Genomic DNA, 15,210 nt, shown 5'->3' with positions numbered 1-15,210 from the left:
AAGCCAATGACAGAAAGTTAGTGAATTCAAGTATTTACTGGGATCCTGCAATATACTAGGACTTAAAAACAAAAAAATAGAATCTCTATCTCTGAGTTTAGAAGAAAACACAAACTTGTAGACACTACATAAAATACAGCGGTGTGATACAGGAAGTAATCAAGATCTGTGTAAGGGACAAAAAACAATAAAGAAAAGGATGGGAAGTGGTTTTAAAATACTTCATAGAATGAGTTCCTCAACACAAGATTTTGAATCAGTATTAGCAGTATGTCAGTGAGTATTCTAGCAAGCAAATTCAAACAAAGGCTTAGTTTGAACAGTGAATGTTTAATATGACTGGAACATAAAGTGTACAAGACTTGTGACAGGAGATGCAGGTGGAGAGGTTAAGCATGTTGCAGGAATGTGTGTGTGTATGTGAACGTTGATACAAAACTTGAAACCATGCAAACTAATATCATATATTTCCTTAGGATACATTTGTATACCCAACTGTCAACTCAACATACACTCCAGAATGTCCAATAGGCAACTCAATCATTAACCTTTCTAAAACCAAATGCTTGATTACCACTCCTCAGGTTTCCCTATCTCCATGAGTAGTTGTCAGGCCAAACATCCTGGGGTTCTTCCTTGAAGTCCCTTCTCTCTCATCTATACTCCTAATCTACCAGCAATTCTTGTCATTCTATTCTGTGATATATACAGAATCTGACCACTTCGCATTTCCTCCACTGCTACTGCCTAGTCTGAGCCATCACTACCTGGATTTCTGGGGAGCCTCAAACTGACATCCATTTCCACAGCCAGTGTGGTCTTCTGCAGACATGATACCACTGTATTCACAATCATGCCTCTTCTGCTTAGAACCCATTCAACTGGCTTCCCATCTGATTCAGGGTCAAATCCAAATTCTACCAGTGCCACATGAATTCTAGTCCCAGTGTTTTTCTGATCTTATTACCTTCCATTCTGTCTCATTCACTTGGTCCCCAGTTTTTTCTTTTTTTAATATTTATTTATTAATTGACAGGCAGAGTTGCGGGGGGAGATCTTCTACCTGCCGATTCGTTCCCCAAATGGCCACATCAGCTGGGGTTGGCCAGGTAGAAGCCAGGCGCCCAGAACCCTAGGTGGCAGGAAGGGGCCTAAGCACTTATGCCATTTGCAGCTGCTTTCCCACAAGCATTAGCAGGGGAGTAGATGGGAAGTAGAGCAGCTGAGACTTGAACAAGTACTCATATGGAACGCCAGCATCACAGGCAGCAGCTTAACCAGCTATACCAGGATGCCAGTCCCAGTTCTTACAATTCAGCCTGTATGCTTTGTCTTCGGAGCCTCTGCATATGCTGCTGTTTCCTCTGCCTAAATCACTCTTCCCTAGAAGTTCATATCATTTATTCCCTCAATTCATTGAGATCCCTAGTCCAAAGCCTCCTTACCAACAACTCTAGAAAATAGTTTATCTGATCTCCACTATGGTATCACTATCACCTAACCCTATTCTTTCTCAGCAGCATCCATTACTATTTGACATTATCTCTCTAGCTGTTATCTCCTACCACTTGTTACCACTAAAATTTTAGCTCCATAAAAGCTAAATATTGCTTATCTAGAATAGCATCTAGCAAGCAAAGGCATTCAATTAAAATTTGTTGAACCAATGAATGTTAAATTAATACATTCATATAACATTAACCTAAATAAATAAAAGGCAACTAGGAGCTGTGTAGAAGACAGACTTGAACTGTGTAAAAATGAGGGTAGCGATATCAGCTGGACCACAACAAGTTAAATAAATAAACGTCGTAATAAATAAATAAAACCAGATAAGGCAGAGACTGATACACATATAAAGTTAGTTAAATTAAAAACAACAGAATTTATAACTGATTGGATGTGGATGTTGGGATCAATGAAGGAGGATCAGAAGACGACAACCAAGGAACGTAACAATGAGAAAAGGAATAAAATCAGTTTTATATATGCTGAAATTGAAGTATTTTAGACAAATCCATGCTAAGATTCCCACTGACAGCTGGATATGCAGGTTCAGAGCTTAGCAAGGAGATATCAAGGCTATATATTTAGATTCAGTAGTCACTGGTATACAAGTAAGAGTTAAAACATCAGTGAGATGAGAAGAGAACAGGAGCCTGGAAGGAAACTGAGAAGGAATGGACTGGGATGTAGCAGATCATTAGTTCACCTATGATTTTCAGAAAAGGAGGATAGGCTGAAGTTGAGAGGGAAAAGGTGAAAAATGGATTTAACGAGATGAGTAAGTGATAGAGACTGGACATAGGTGCTAAGTAGATTTAACAAAATTTTCCTGACCAAATGAAGTAGTTACAAATAAGAGTCAATCTTTAAATATGTAATTAATTTGTGAGAAATTGGTTGAAGTGGTCCATTTGAGTTCCTAACAAGCATAGAAATGAGTCAAAACTACTAATAAAAGTGTTATTTCAAATAACAGATTACAACGCTTAAGCTAAATAAAGGCAGGGAGCAATTTAGGATCAAGATCAAAAGTATGGGGATGAGTGTTCCAGCATGAATGTTGCCCCAAAACTCATACACTGAAACATAACTCCGACTGTGGTGGTATAAAAGGTGAGGTCTTCATGGAAGTCATTTAGTCATGAGGACTCTGCTCTCCAGAGAGGAGAGGTAGAGAGAGAAAGGTCTTCCTTCCGATGGTTCACTCCCCAATTGGCCACAACAGCCGGAACTGCGCCAATCTGAAGCCAGGAGCCAGAAGCTTCCTCTAGGTCTCCCACGCAGGAGACCTGCTTCTCCTTCTCTTTCTGTGTAACTCTGATTTCCAAATAAGTAAATAAATCTTTAAAAGAAAAAATTTATTTATTCATTGGAAAGGCAGAGTTACACAGAGAGAGAGAGAAGGGTCTTCCATCTGCTGGTTCACTCCCCAGATGGCCTCAATGGCCGGAGCTGCGCCAATCCAAAGCCAGGAGTCAGGAGATTCTTCCGGGTCTTCCACATGGGTGTAGGGGCCCAAGGGCTTGAGCCATCTTCTACTGCTTTCCCAGGACATAGCAGAGAGCTGGACTGGAAATGGAGTAGCCAGGACTCAAACTGGCGCCCATATGGGATGCCGGCACTGCAGGTAGTGGCTTTACCAGCTAGGCCACAGCACTGTCCCCATAAATAAATCTTTTTAAAAATAAATAAAAGATCAATTTGCCAGGATTTCAGAGTTCGGTAATTACAGGACATAATGAGGACATAAAATAGGTTTAATCCTGTTAAAATAATAATAATAAAAAAAAAAGATTATAGTGAGGTTCCATACTTGTTTATAAACTGTTAAAAGGCTCCAAACAACAGGAATCAAATGCAAGAGGTTTAAAGCAAGATTTATGCCCAAGCAATGCGCAACTGTTGTTAACAAAAATCAAGAAATGTACAGATTTCTGGCCGGCGCTGCGGCTCACTAGGCTAATCCTCCGCCTTGCGGTGCCGGCACACCGGGTTCTAGTCCCGGTCGGGGCTCCGGATTCTGTCCCGGTTGCCCCTCTTCCAGGCCAGCTCTCTGCTGTGGCCAGGGAGTGCAGTGGAGGATGGCCCAAGTGCTTGGGCCCTGCACCCGCATGGGAGACCAGGAGAAGCACCTGGCTCCTACCATCGGATCAGCGCAGTGCGCTGGCCGTAGCGCGCCTACCGCGGCGGCCATTGGAGGGTGAACCAACGGCAAAGGAAGACCTTTCTCTTTGTCTCTCTCTCACTGTCCACTCTGCCTGTCAAAAAAAAAAAAAAATGTACAGACTTCTAAAAAAGGGAAGGTAAACACTCCCTCAGTGTTTGGAGAGGGAACAGATGAATGCTTAGATGGAGCTAGATAAGAGAACGAGTCAAACAGGTGGGAAACAGAAAAATATGAAAAAGTAAAATGTCAATGAGCTGACTCCAAAAAATTAATACATGCTTTATTTCTTAAGTTTCTCCATCTGTCAAATGAGAGAAACAATACCTGGTTTACCAACCTCCAAGGGCTATTGTCAGATAACAAACAAAATTAATTTAAAATATAAAGGGGAAAAAATGTTCACAAAAAACCTACAAATAACCTAAATGACCATGAATAGAAGATGGCTAAAAAACTATAAGGTAATATAATTGACCACTACATAGCAAAGAAAAGGATGCATTAGACCTAAAGATAAACAAAAACATGTAAAAAATTATGTTGTTTATGATTACATACATATGTAGTAAAAGTATAAAAACAAACAGTGAAGACACCAGTTAGGACACCTGCATCCCCACTTCAAAGTGCCTAGTTCCTCTTTTTTTTTTTTTTTTTTTTAATTTATTTACCTGAAGAGTTACACAGAGAGAAGGAGAGGCAGAGAGAGAGAGAGAGAGAGAGCTCTTCCATCTGCTGGTTCACGCCCCAAATGGCCGCAACGGCTGGAGTTGAGCCGATCAGAAGCCAGGAGCCAGGAGCTTCTGGGTCTCCCATGTGGACGGACGCCAGGGCTGAAGGACTTGGGCCATCCTCTACTGCTTTCCCAGGCCATAGCAGAGAGCTGGATTGGAAGTGGAGCTGCTGGAACTTGAACCGGTACCCATATGGGATGCTGGCGCTGCAGGCGGCGGCTTTACCCATTAGCTACAGCGTCAGCCCCTGCCTGGTTTCAATACCTAGCTCTGGCTCCTAACTCCACCTTCCCGCTTTTCCCAGACCCTGGGAAGCAGTGGTGATGATTTAAATCATCGGGTTCCTGCCACCAATGTGGGAGACAAGGATTTAGTTCCCAAGACTGGCCAAATATGGGCATGTATGAGTAATAAACCAGCAGACAGTAGTTCTCTCTCTCTGCCTTTCAAATAAACAAACTGGGCTGGCGCCGTGGCTCACTTGGTTAATTCTCCGCCTGCAGCGCCAGCATCCCATATGGGCACCAGGTTCTAGTGCCGGTTGTTCCTCTTCCAGTACAGCTCTCTGCTGTGGCCCGAGAGTGCAGTGGAGGATGGCCCAAGTCCTTGGGCCCTGCACCCGCATGGGAGATCAGGAAGAAGCTTCTGGCTCCTGGCCTCGGATCAGCGTAGCTCCGGCCGTGGCGGCCATTTGGGGGGTGAACCAAGGGAGGGAAGACCTTTCTCTCCATCTATCTCTGTCTAATTCTATCTGTCAAATAAATAAATAAATAACAAATAAAGAAAAAGAAACCATGAAAATGGTTAACAACAAATTCATCATACCATTACCTCACCCCAGGGAAGAAAGAAGGGACTAGGATCAAGATGAGATCAAAGACGAGCTTTCAGTTCTAGCTGCATTGTATTATTTCTTATAATAAAGTCTGAAGCAAACATTAAAAAATATTAAAACTGGACAAAGCTAGGGGCCAGTGTTGTGGCATAGCAGGTAAAGCAGCCGTCTACAGTGCCCATATGGGCGCCGGTTCTAGTCCTGGCTGCTCCACTTCAGATCCAGTTCTCTGCTATGGCCTGGGAAAGCAGTAGAGGATGGCTCAAGTCCTTCAGCACCCGTATGGGAGACCTGGAGGAAGCTCCTGGCTCCTGGCTTCATATTGGCACAGCTCCAGCAGTTGTGGCGAAGTGGGGAGTGAACCATCGGATGGAAGTCCTCTCTCTCTCTCTCTCTCTCTCTGTCTCTCTGTAATTCTTTCAAATAAATAAATAAATAAATAAATCTTAAAAAAAAAAAAACTGGACAAAGCTAGATAATTATAGGTACAGTGGTACTCACTTTATTATTATTTATCCTTGAAATATTGGCGAATACAAAAAAGTCCACCATATGATAAGTGCATGTGTAGTATATTACTAATGTTTATACAAAAGTATAAAGATGTCTAATAAACAAATCCTCAAATTTTAAGAAAATACAGTATTATAAGTTGAATATAATTTGAAAAGCATATGACATTTTCTGGATTTGGTCTGTTACTTTATGACAGAAAGAAATAGAAATACCTTAATCATTAACATATTTATATCACAAAGGTATTTAAACTACAACAATGATCAGGAAATAAATGATTATTTTCTAATTTTGACCAAACTGTGTTACTTTTACAACCAGAAAAAATTTTTTATTGTCTTTTTAAATATTTATTTATTTGAAAGGCAAAGTGACAGAGAGACAGGAAGAGATACAGAGTAATGGATCTTCCACTGGACTCACTTCCCAAATGGCTGAGACAGCCAGGGTTGGGTCAAGCCAAAGCCAGGAGCAGAAACTCCATCTGGGTCTTATGTGGGTAGCAGGGCCCATCTTTCATTGTTTTCCCAGGCATATTAACAGGAAGGTAGATCGGAAGGGAAGGAGCTAGGACTCAAACCGGCACTCAGATATGGGATGCCGAGTCACAAGTAGCCAGTCCTCAAAAAAATGTTTCAAAGAGAAAAATCAACTGAATTCCTGATTATGTATTTTTTTTGTTTTGACAGGCAGAGTTAGATAGTGAGAGAGAGAGAGAGAGAGAGACAGAGAGAAAGGTCTTCCTTTTTCCGTTGGTTCACCCCCCAAATGGCCGCTGCAGCCAGCACGCTGTGGCCGGTGCGCTGTGCTGATCTGAAGCCAGGAGCCAGGTGCTTCTTCCTGGTCTCCCATGCAGGTGCAGGCGCCCAAGCACTTGGGCCATCCTCCACTGCCTTCTTGGGCCACAGCAGAGAGCTGGACTGGAAGAAGAACAACCGGGACAGAATCCGGTGCCCTAGCCGGGGCTAGAACCTGGGGTGCTCGTGCTGTAGGCAGAGGATTAGCCAAGTGAGCCGCGGCGCCAGCCAGATTACGCATTTCTTAATTTAATTTCTCTAAAAATTTCTTCACAGAAATATTTTCTTTTTTTTACCTTTTTCATTCAGTGCTTCCAAATTCCTAAGGAAATCATTCTTAGGCTTTGAAACTGCTGTTCAAAATTAATAATGAATACACACACTTCAAAAAAAAAGCTAACAAAATAAACAAAGACAAGTAATTGCAAACATACTGTAACATAAGAAATGATCAGTGAAAATCTATGATTTTCGCACCTACTGCATTCCATATCTTCAGGCCAAGGAACACCAAACATCTCCATGAGCTTTGAACATTCACTGTAAGCCCGCTGGCACAGCCTTCGGCAGGGAAGTGTGACACGTCCATATTCCATACAAATAGGAGCATAGAGTGCACAAAGAAATGGTCGGAAATCTCGAGAACAATCCAGATTCACCATAGGATGGAATGGCTGGGGAAAAGTTAAAATTGAATAATTAGATAAAGAGCTAAATAAAGGCTAAAACCTTTCTACATTGCAACATTCATCTTAAAAAGTTTCTGAAGGTTATTAAACACTTCTGAAGAGGAGTATTTATTTATTTATTGAAGATTTATTTGTTTATTTGAAAGAGTTATACAGAGAGAGGAGAAAGAGAAAGAAAGAAAGAGAGAGAGAGAGACAGAGAGGACTTCCATCCGATGGTTCACTCCCCACTTGGCCACAACGGCTCGAGCTGCGCCAATCCAAAGCCAGGACCCAGGAGCTTCCTCCAGGTCTCCCACGTGGGTTCAGGGGCCCAAGGACTTGGGCCATCTTCTACTGCTTTCCCAGGCATAGTAGAGAGCTGGATCGGAAGTGGAGCAGCCAGGTCTTGCACTGGCGTCCATCTGGGATGCCAGCACTTTAGGCCAGGGCATTAACCCACTGTGCCACAGCACCAGCCCCAGTAGTATTTATTTTTTAAAATAAAACTTTCTTAGCTCTATCTCTGGTGATTTTGATTTGGCTATGTATGAGATACAGACCATAATCTATATTTATGTTTCAAGTGTTACAGGTAATATTAATAAGGAGGCAGGCCTGAGTACCACTAATAATACTATAATCCATTTATAAATTTTTTAAAGATCTATTTTTTATGTATTTGATAGCCAGAGTCACAGAGAGATGGAAAGACAAAGAAAAATCTTGCATCCGCTGGTTCACTCCCCAAATGGCCACAGTGGCCAAAGTTGCCCAGGCTGAAGCCAGGAGCCAGGAGCCAGGGGCCAGGAGCCCAGGGACTTGGGTTACCTTCCTTTGCCTTCCCAGGCACATCAGCAGGAAGCTCGATCAGAAGTGGAGCATCCTGGTCTTGAACTGGTGCTCATATAGGATGCCAGCATCACAGGCGGTGGCTTAATCTATCCCACCACAACACTGGTCCTCATTTCTATGTATGTTTTAAAAATATTTATTTATTTGAAAGGCAGAGTGACGGGCAGAGGGGAGAGAAGACACAGAGAGAGAGAGAGAGAGATCTGTCTACTGGTCTACTCGCCAAATGGTCACAAGAGCCACTTTTGAGACCAGGAGCCAGGAAATCCATCTCCATCTCCTACAAGGGTGACAGAGGCCCAACTAGTTGGGCGATCTTCCACTGCCTTCATGGGCACATTAGCAAGGAGCTGGATCAGAAGTTGAGCAGGTGGGATCCAAAGTCACATTCCATGTTGGAATTAAGTTGGGTTAAGCAACAGCGTAACCCACTGTGCAATATCAGTTCCATAATACTATCCATTTTATACAGAAAAATACCTCAAAAGATAAGCAAAGATAAGCACCAAAATGCTCAAGAGTGATTACTGATTGGTGGTGTGATAAAGAATATTTTTATGTATGTCAATTTCTATATTTTCTTAAATTATCATGTATCAACAGAAGACAGAAGCAGTAAAAGGAGAAGGGGGGGAGAAACAAGTGGTTATATTTTGGAGTTGAGGATAAGGAAGGGTCTCATCTTTGGCTCAATTTTTTTTTTTTTTTTTTTTTTTGACAGGCACAGTGGATAGTGAGAGAGAGACAGAGAGAAAGGTCTTCCTTTTGCCGTTGGTTCACCCTCCAATGGCCGGCGCACCGCGTTGATCCAAAGCCAGGAGCCAAGTGCTTCTCCTGGTCTCCTATGGGGTGCAGGGCCCAAGCACTTGGGCCATCCTCCACTACCTTCCCGGGCCATAGCAGAGAGCTGGCCTGGAAGAGGGGCAGCCAAGACAGAATCCGGTGCCCCAACTGGGACTAGAACCCGGTGTGCCGGCGCCGCAAGGTGGAGGATTAGCCTATTGAGCCACGGCGCCGGCCTCAAATTTGTTTTTTTTTTACGTTTAAAAATTTTAAAAAACAGTTCTTTAAACATTGAAATTACAAGCTACAAATGGAGCTGATATAATATGTGATATTAAGGATACAAACAGGGGCCGGCACTGTGGCATAGTGGGTAGGGCCGTCATCCTAGTGCCAGCATCCCTATGTGGGTGTTGGTGCGAGTCCTGGCTGCTCTACTTTCAATCCAGCTCTCTGCTATGGCCTGGGAAAGCAGTAGAAGATGGCCCAAGTCCTTGGGCCCCTGCACCCACGTGGTAGACCCTGAAGAAGCTCCTGGGTCCTGGCTTCGGATCGGCACAGCTCCGGCCGTTGTGGCCAAGTGGGGAGTGAACCAGCAGATGGAAGACCTCCCTCCCTCCCTTCCTCCCTCCCTCCCCTCCCCTCCCCTCCCCTCTCTCTCTCTTCCTTTCCTCTCTCTGTGTAACTCTTTCAGGTAAATAAATAAATCTTAAAAAAAAAAAAAAAGGATACAAACGGAAAAATTGTAGCTCCAAACATAATCATTTTAACAGCAGGAACAGATCAAAATTGACTACCGAATATTTTTCTCCTTGTTTATGTAATAGTTTATGTAACAGTCAATGATTATTTTGAACTAGTTACAGATATTTTCATTACCAAGCCTTTCTATTAAGCAATAATTGATTTCTTTCTTCTTTTAACACTGTTTAAGTCTATATAAAGATGTGACTCACAGACGAGAGACTATCAGAATAGTTAGACTTCCTTGCTATAGCAAGGTCCCTAATCAATTTCCTTCTACATTAATGGATATTGTCTATAAGCCTCCTATACATAATTCAGAGAATCAAGGGACACAGAAACTGAAGTCGAATTTTAAATGAACTTGGTAACTGATTCATAATAATAAACTGTATGTGACTATTATTTCCAAATATGATGGAATACTTTGTGGTAAGCCAATGTTTCTATCAAAAACTACTTTAAAAGAAGGAAAAAGTTTTTGAGTTACCTACCTAAAGCTATTGGAGAACTGCTGATGCAGTAGAACTTTCAGGTGGCCTGATAAATGCAGCCACTTTTTCCACAGAGGCATTTGTTGAACGTGGGTATGTAAGGCCAGAGACTGAAAATCAAGCTTTGCCCAGGCTGGTGCTAAAGAACTAAGAAATGAGTAGAGTTTTTGGTGGTCTTGAGAGGGTATGGAGACAAAATGCAATGAAAGGAATGAGACCTAGCTAACCAGGGGCAGTGTGAAGGATCAAGCCTGATATAGAGCCAGTTCTCTCCTGAGGATATTTGAAACTTCAGAGACTGCACAGGGCAGATGCTATGAAGCTTAGAAGCACAGCAGAGATTCTGGCAGTCTCATCAAGAGAGGGAAACATGAATTAGAGTTCAGGCCCTGCCACATGATATATGCCCTGAACATAAGAGTACTCAATTTTTATCTGGAAGATCTGAATGACTACATTCTAGCAGTCAGATCAAATCAGAAGAGGCAGAGGTCTATCAACACTGCAACTCAACCTCAACTCAGGATAGTCCCTAATTGAATTAAGGTGACCTTCCCTCATTTATCTGCCAAACAGGAAAAAAAAATGAATACTTTCTAGAGTAATATAACATCATCTGGAACCTCACTAATACTTTATAATGCCTAATATCCAATAAAAAATTGATGAGCATCCCAAGAGACAAAGATGTATGATAGGAAACCAAGGGAAAAAAACATTTAGATGATCCAGATATTGGTGTGAAAAGACAAGAGTGTTTATAACCATGACTAATACACTCAAGAAAATAAAGATGAAAAATTTCCCCAGAAAATTACAGTTTATTTTAAGGGAAATCAAATGGAAATTCTATTGCTAAAATGTATAATTACTGAAAGAACTCATTATATGTTATCAGAAAATGGGGCTTGCAAAATGGAAACAAAGTAATTGAAAACGTTCAAACACAAGTTCATAAGCCAAAAAAAAAAAAAAAAAACCATGCAAATAAAACAGAAAAGAACAGAAGAGACATGAAATGCATATGAAAAGGTCTAACATAAACAATTACAATCTCAAAAGGGGAACTCAGAGAAAATAGAACAAAGGCAATATATAGAAAGGTGATGATTGAGAATTTTCTAAAACTGATTACAGATAACTACACACAGGTTCAAGAAGTTCCTCAAATACTAAGGATAAATACAAGAAAACCATACATTGACTTTTCTTATTTAAATTGTAGAAAACTATCTTAAAGGCAGTCAGCAGAAAAGGCACATTAGAGTAGCAACAATAATATTCACACTGACTAGGAAACCAGAAAATGGAATGCCTTAAAGAGTTAAGAGAAAATAACTGTCAATGTATAATTCCATATTTAGTTAAAACATTCTTCACAAATGAAGGAAAAGACATTTTTAGATAGATTAAAAACAGAAAAATTAGTCATCAGTAAACCTGCACTAAAAGAAATGCTTGAAAGTTCTTCAGACAGAAAGAAAATGATCTAAGATAAAAACTCAAAAGGATGAATATCTGGGAAAATATAATTGAACACTCTTTGTGCTAACAGAAAAATCTCAAACAATATGTGTAATAACAAAATGGAAAAGATGGAGGGACAGTGGAATAAGAATTGTGAAGTAATTATTTTTATTAGAATGTCAACGGTACATATCATAGTTTTTAAGGTGAGCAATAAAAGAATGCACAACTCAAGGTAATAAAGAAGAAAACAATAATATAAAAGAATACAAGGGAGTAAGCACTGTAGCACAGTCCTGGCATCCTGTATGCGCACAGGTTCGAGACCTGGTTGCTACACTTCTGATCTAGCTTTCTGCTATGGCCTGGGAAAGTGACAGAAGATGGCCCAAGTGCTTGGGCCCCTGCACCCAAGTAGGAGACCCAGAAGCAGCTCCTTGCTCCTGGCTTCAGAACGGCCCAGTTCTAGCTGTTGTGGCCATTTGAGGAGTGAACCAGCAGATGGAAAATCTCTCTGCCTCTGCCTCTCTGTAACTCTGCCTTTCAAGTAAATAAATAAGTCTTTAAAAAAAGAATGCAAGATAGGAGAGAAAAAAAGATTGGTTTGATAAAATCAAATAGCCCTGGCTTCAGATCACCCCAGCTCCGGCCGTTGCAGCCATTTGGGGAGTGAACCAATGGATGGAAGACCTTTCTGTCTCTCCCTCTCACTGCCTGTAACTCTACCTCTCAAATTAAACAACAAAAAAAATCAAATCCAAAGATATCACTAATTACATTAAATGTAAATGAAGTGAAAACTGAGTAAAAGACTAAAACAAGGAAACAGAAAAACAATACTGTCAAAGAAAATATGCTTTCAATATAAGGATATACATAGGTTAAAAGTTAAAGGAGGGTGGGCATTTGGCTTACTGGTTTATGGTTTAGATTCCAGTGAAGATGCCCACATCCCATATCAGAGTTCCTGAGACTGACACTCAATTCTGCTCTAGACTCCAGATTCTTGCTGTTACAAACCCTGGGAGACAGAAGTGATGGCTCAAGAAACTGGGTTCCTGCCACCCATGTGGGTAGCCTGGATTAAGTTTCCAGTCCTGCCCACTGCCAGCATTTGGGGAGTAAACCAGTGGATGGAAGAGCTCCCTCTCTCTTTGTCTATCTCTTTCTCTCTGCTTCTGCAGCTTGCTTTAGACCTAGGGCGTTAACTCTCTGCGCCACAGCACTGGCCCCCCAGCAATATATTTTTAAAAAATACACATCACACCAAAGGAATTTTTCACAAGGATATACGATAGTTAATATTTGATAGCATTAGGAGAAAATACACAAATATGATAAACACAATGATGCAATAAATGCATCTGATAAAATTTTTTTTTTTTTTTGACAGGCAGAGTTAGTGAGAGAGACACAGAGAAAAGTCTTCCTTCCATTGGTTCACCCCCCAAATGGCCGCTACAGCCGGTGTGCTGTGCCGATCCAAACCCAGGAGCCAGGTGCTTCCTCCTGGTCTCCCATGCGGGTACAGGGGCCCAAGCACCTGGGCCATCTTCCACTACCTTCCCGGGCCACAGCAGAGAGCTGGACTGGAAGAGGAGCAACTGGGACTAGAACCCGGTGCCCATATGGGATGCCAGCGCCATAGGCAGAGGATTAACCAAGTGAGCCACGGCACCGGCTTCCTGATAAAATTCTATATCCAATCATTATGAAAAGGAAGGAACTATTTTCAATCCTACAGAAAGTACATATAGCAATCCTCTTACTTGGTGATAAATTACTGAAAGTTTCTCCCTGAGATCAAGGACACAGCAAGATTACCTAATATCACAACTCTATTTAACATTGTATTCACAGTCCTAGCCAGTGCAGTAGGAGAAGAAAAAAGTATGAAATGGAAATATTAGAAAGGATGTATAAGAGATGAAAGATTTAAGGGTGCACTAATGACCTGTGACAAGATAAGTTTTTACTTCTCTGCTCCAAATTAACACTCGACTCTCTTCTCTGTGATAATGGATAGGACTCCTTTCACCAGTTCTCCATAGGGAGCATAATGTTAAATTTTCTCAGGGTTGGAAGAACGTTCCATGAAGAAGGGCATTATGAGCATGATGTCAACCTTTCTCAATAGTGTAGGAAGAATACTGCTGCTTACGCTGCCACAACCAGTCAGCAGTGCAAATGTGAGGATATCCACGATGTTCTGTCATAGTCCCAAACCAGCCTGATGACATTTCCACTGCTCTCTCAACACAGACATTGCATACTCTAGATCTACTGCCTACAGAAAAGCACTAACCCCTGTTTTCGATCACTATCAATTGCCCCACGCCTTCTATGCCTTCAAGGGTCGCTATCTGCAAGCCTGGCAACTGTGGACCAGCTATAGCCCTGGCAACAAAGTGAGCTTCTATTCTACCCAGCGAGCTACAACCATATCTTCTGCAATAAGATTTAATCCTTGGGGCTGGAAGACCCTTTCCAAGTTTGTTCCCAGTACTAGAACATCCTACAGATTTCTCTGCATATCTTAGAGGGTTTTTTTTTCCTGTAATAGTTTAATAATTCTTTACATTATATTTCCATTGTTTAACTAGCTGAGTTGTTCTCCTTCTGATTGGACTAAACAGACTATGACTGTTAGAAAGACAATCTAAAATAATCTACAGGGGTCAGCCCTGTGATGCAGTGGGTTAAGCTATCTGGTATAGGGTTTGCATTCCTTATGGGTGCCAGTTCATGTCCTGATCCAGCTGTTAATGTGCCTGGGAAAGCAGCAAAAGATGGCCCAAGTGCTTGGGTCCCTGCACCCACATGGGAGACCCACAAGAAGCTCCTGGCTCCTGGTTTTGGCCTGGCCCAGCCCTAGCCATTGCGGCCATTCAGGGAGTGAATCAGGGATAGAAGACTTCTCTCTTTGCCTATGCCTCTCTGTAACTCTGCCTTTCAAGTAAATAAATATCTTCAAACAAACAAACAAACAAAACTAACAGAAAAGGACACTACAAAAACAATTCTATGGGGCCAGCACTGTGGCAAAGCAGGTAAAGCTGCTGCCCGTAGTGCCAGCATCCCTTATGGGTGCCGGTTCAAGTCCCAGCTGCTCCAGTTCCAATCCAGCTCTCTGCTACGATCTGGGAAAGCAGAAGATGGTCCAAGTCTCGGGTCCCTGCACCCACAAGGGAGACCCAGAAGAAGCTCCTGGCTCTTGGCTTCGGATCGGCTCAACTCCAGCAATTGCAACCATCTGGGGAGTGAAACAGTGGATAGAAGACTTTTAACTCTCTCTCTGTCTTCAAATAAATAAATAAATCTTTAAACAAAAATTTATGCTCTTAGTCCCATGTTGAACTCAAGTTGGAAGAGGCAAGTTCGGTCTCAAAATGGAGGGCCATGATCCAAAGAAACCAGAGCAGCTGAGCAAACTGTTTATTGTGGTCTGTGCTTTGAAACTACAGGTGATAGCTTGAGAGAACATTTTGAGAAATGGGGCACACTCACAGATTGTGTGGTAATCAGAGACCCCCCCAAACAAAACGTTCCAGGGGCTTTGGTTTTGTAACTTAATCTTGTGTTGAAGGAGGGGATGCAGCCATGTGTGCTCGACCACACAAGGTTGATGGACATATTGTGGTACC

The 15,210-nt window shown here is 41.9% G+C and overlaps 1 protein-coding gene across 2 annotated transcripts in view; it reads right to left on the bottom strand.

Moving 5' to 3' along the window:
- Positions 1 to 15,210, bottom strand: part of FZD3 (frizzled class receptor 3) — a 91,508-nt gene that overhangs the window by 48,942 nt on the left and 27,356 nt on the right. For both annotated transcript variants that reach the window (XM_062213471.1, XM_062213470.1), the window contains exon 3: positions 7,033 to 7,229. In XM_062213471.1, coding sequence (XP_062069455.1) covers positions 7,033 to 7,229 — 197 coding nt within the window. The remainder of the gene's footprint in view (positions 1 to 7,032; positions 7,230 to 15,210) is intronic.

Source organism: Lepus europaeus, chromosome 16, assembly GCF_033115175.1.
Source record: "Lepus europaeus isolate LE1 chromosome 16, mLepTim1.pri, whole genome shotgun sequence".
In the NCBI taxonomy this organism is placed as follows: domain Eukaryota; kingdom Metazoa; phylum Chordata; class Mammalia; order Lagomorpha; family Leporidae; genus Lepus; species Lepus europaeus.
Note: the sequence above shows the minus strand (reverse complement) of the source record. Positions and strands in the feature narration are given on the sequence as shown.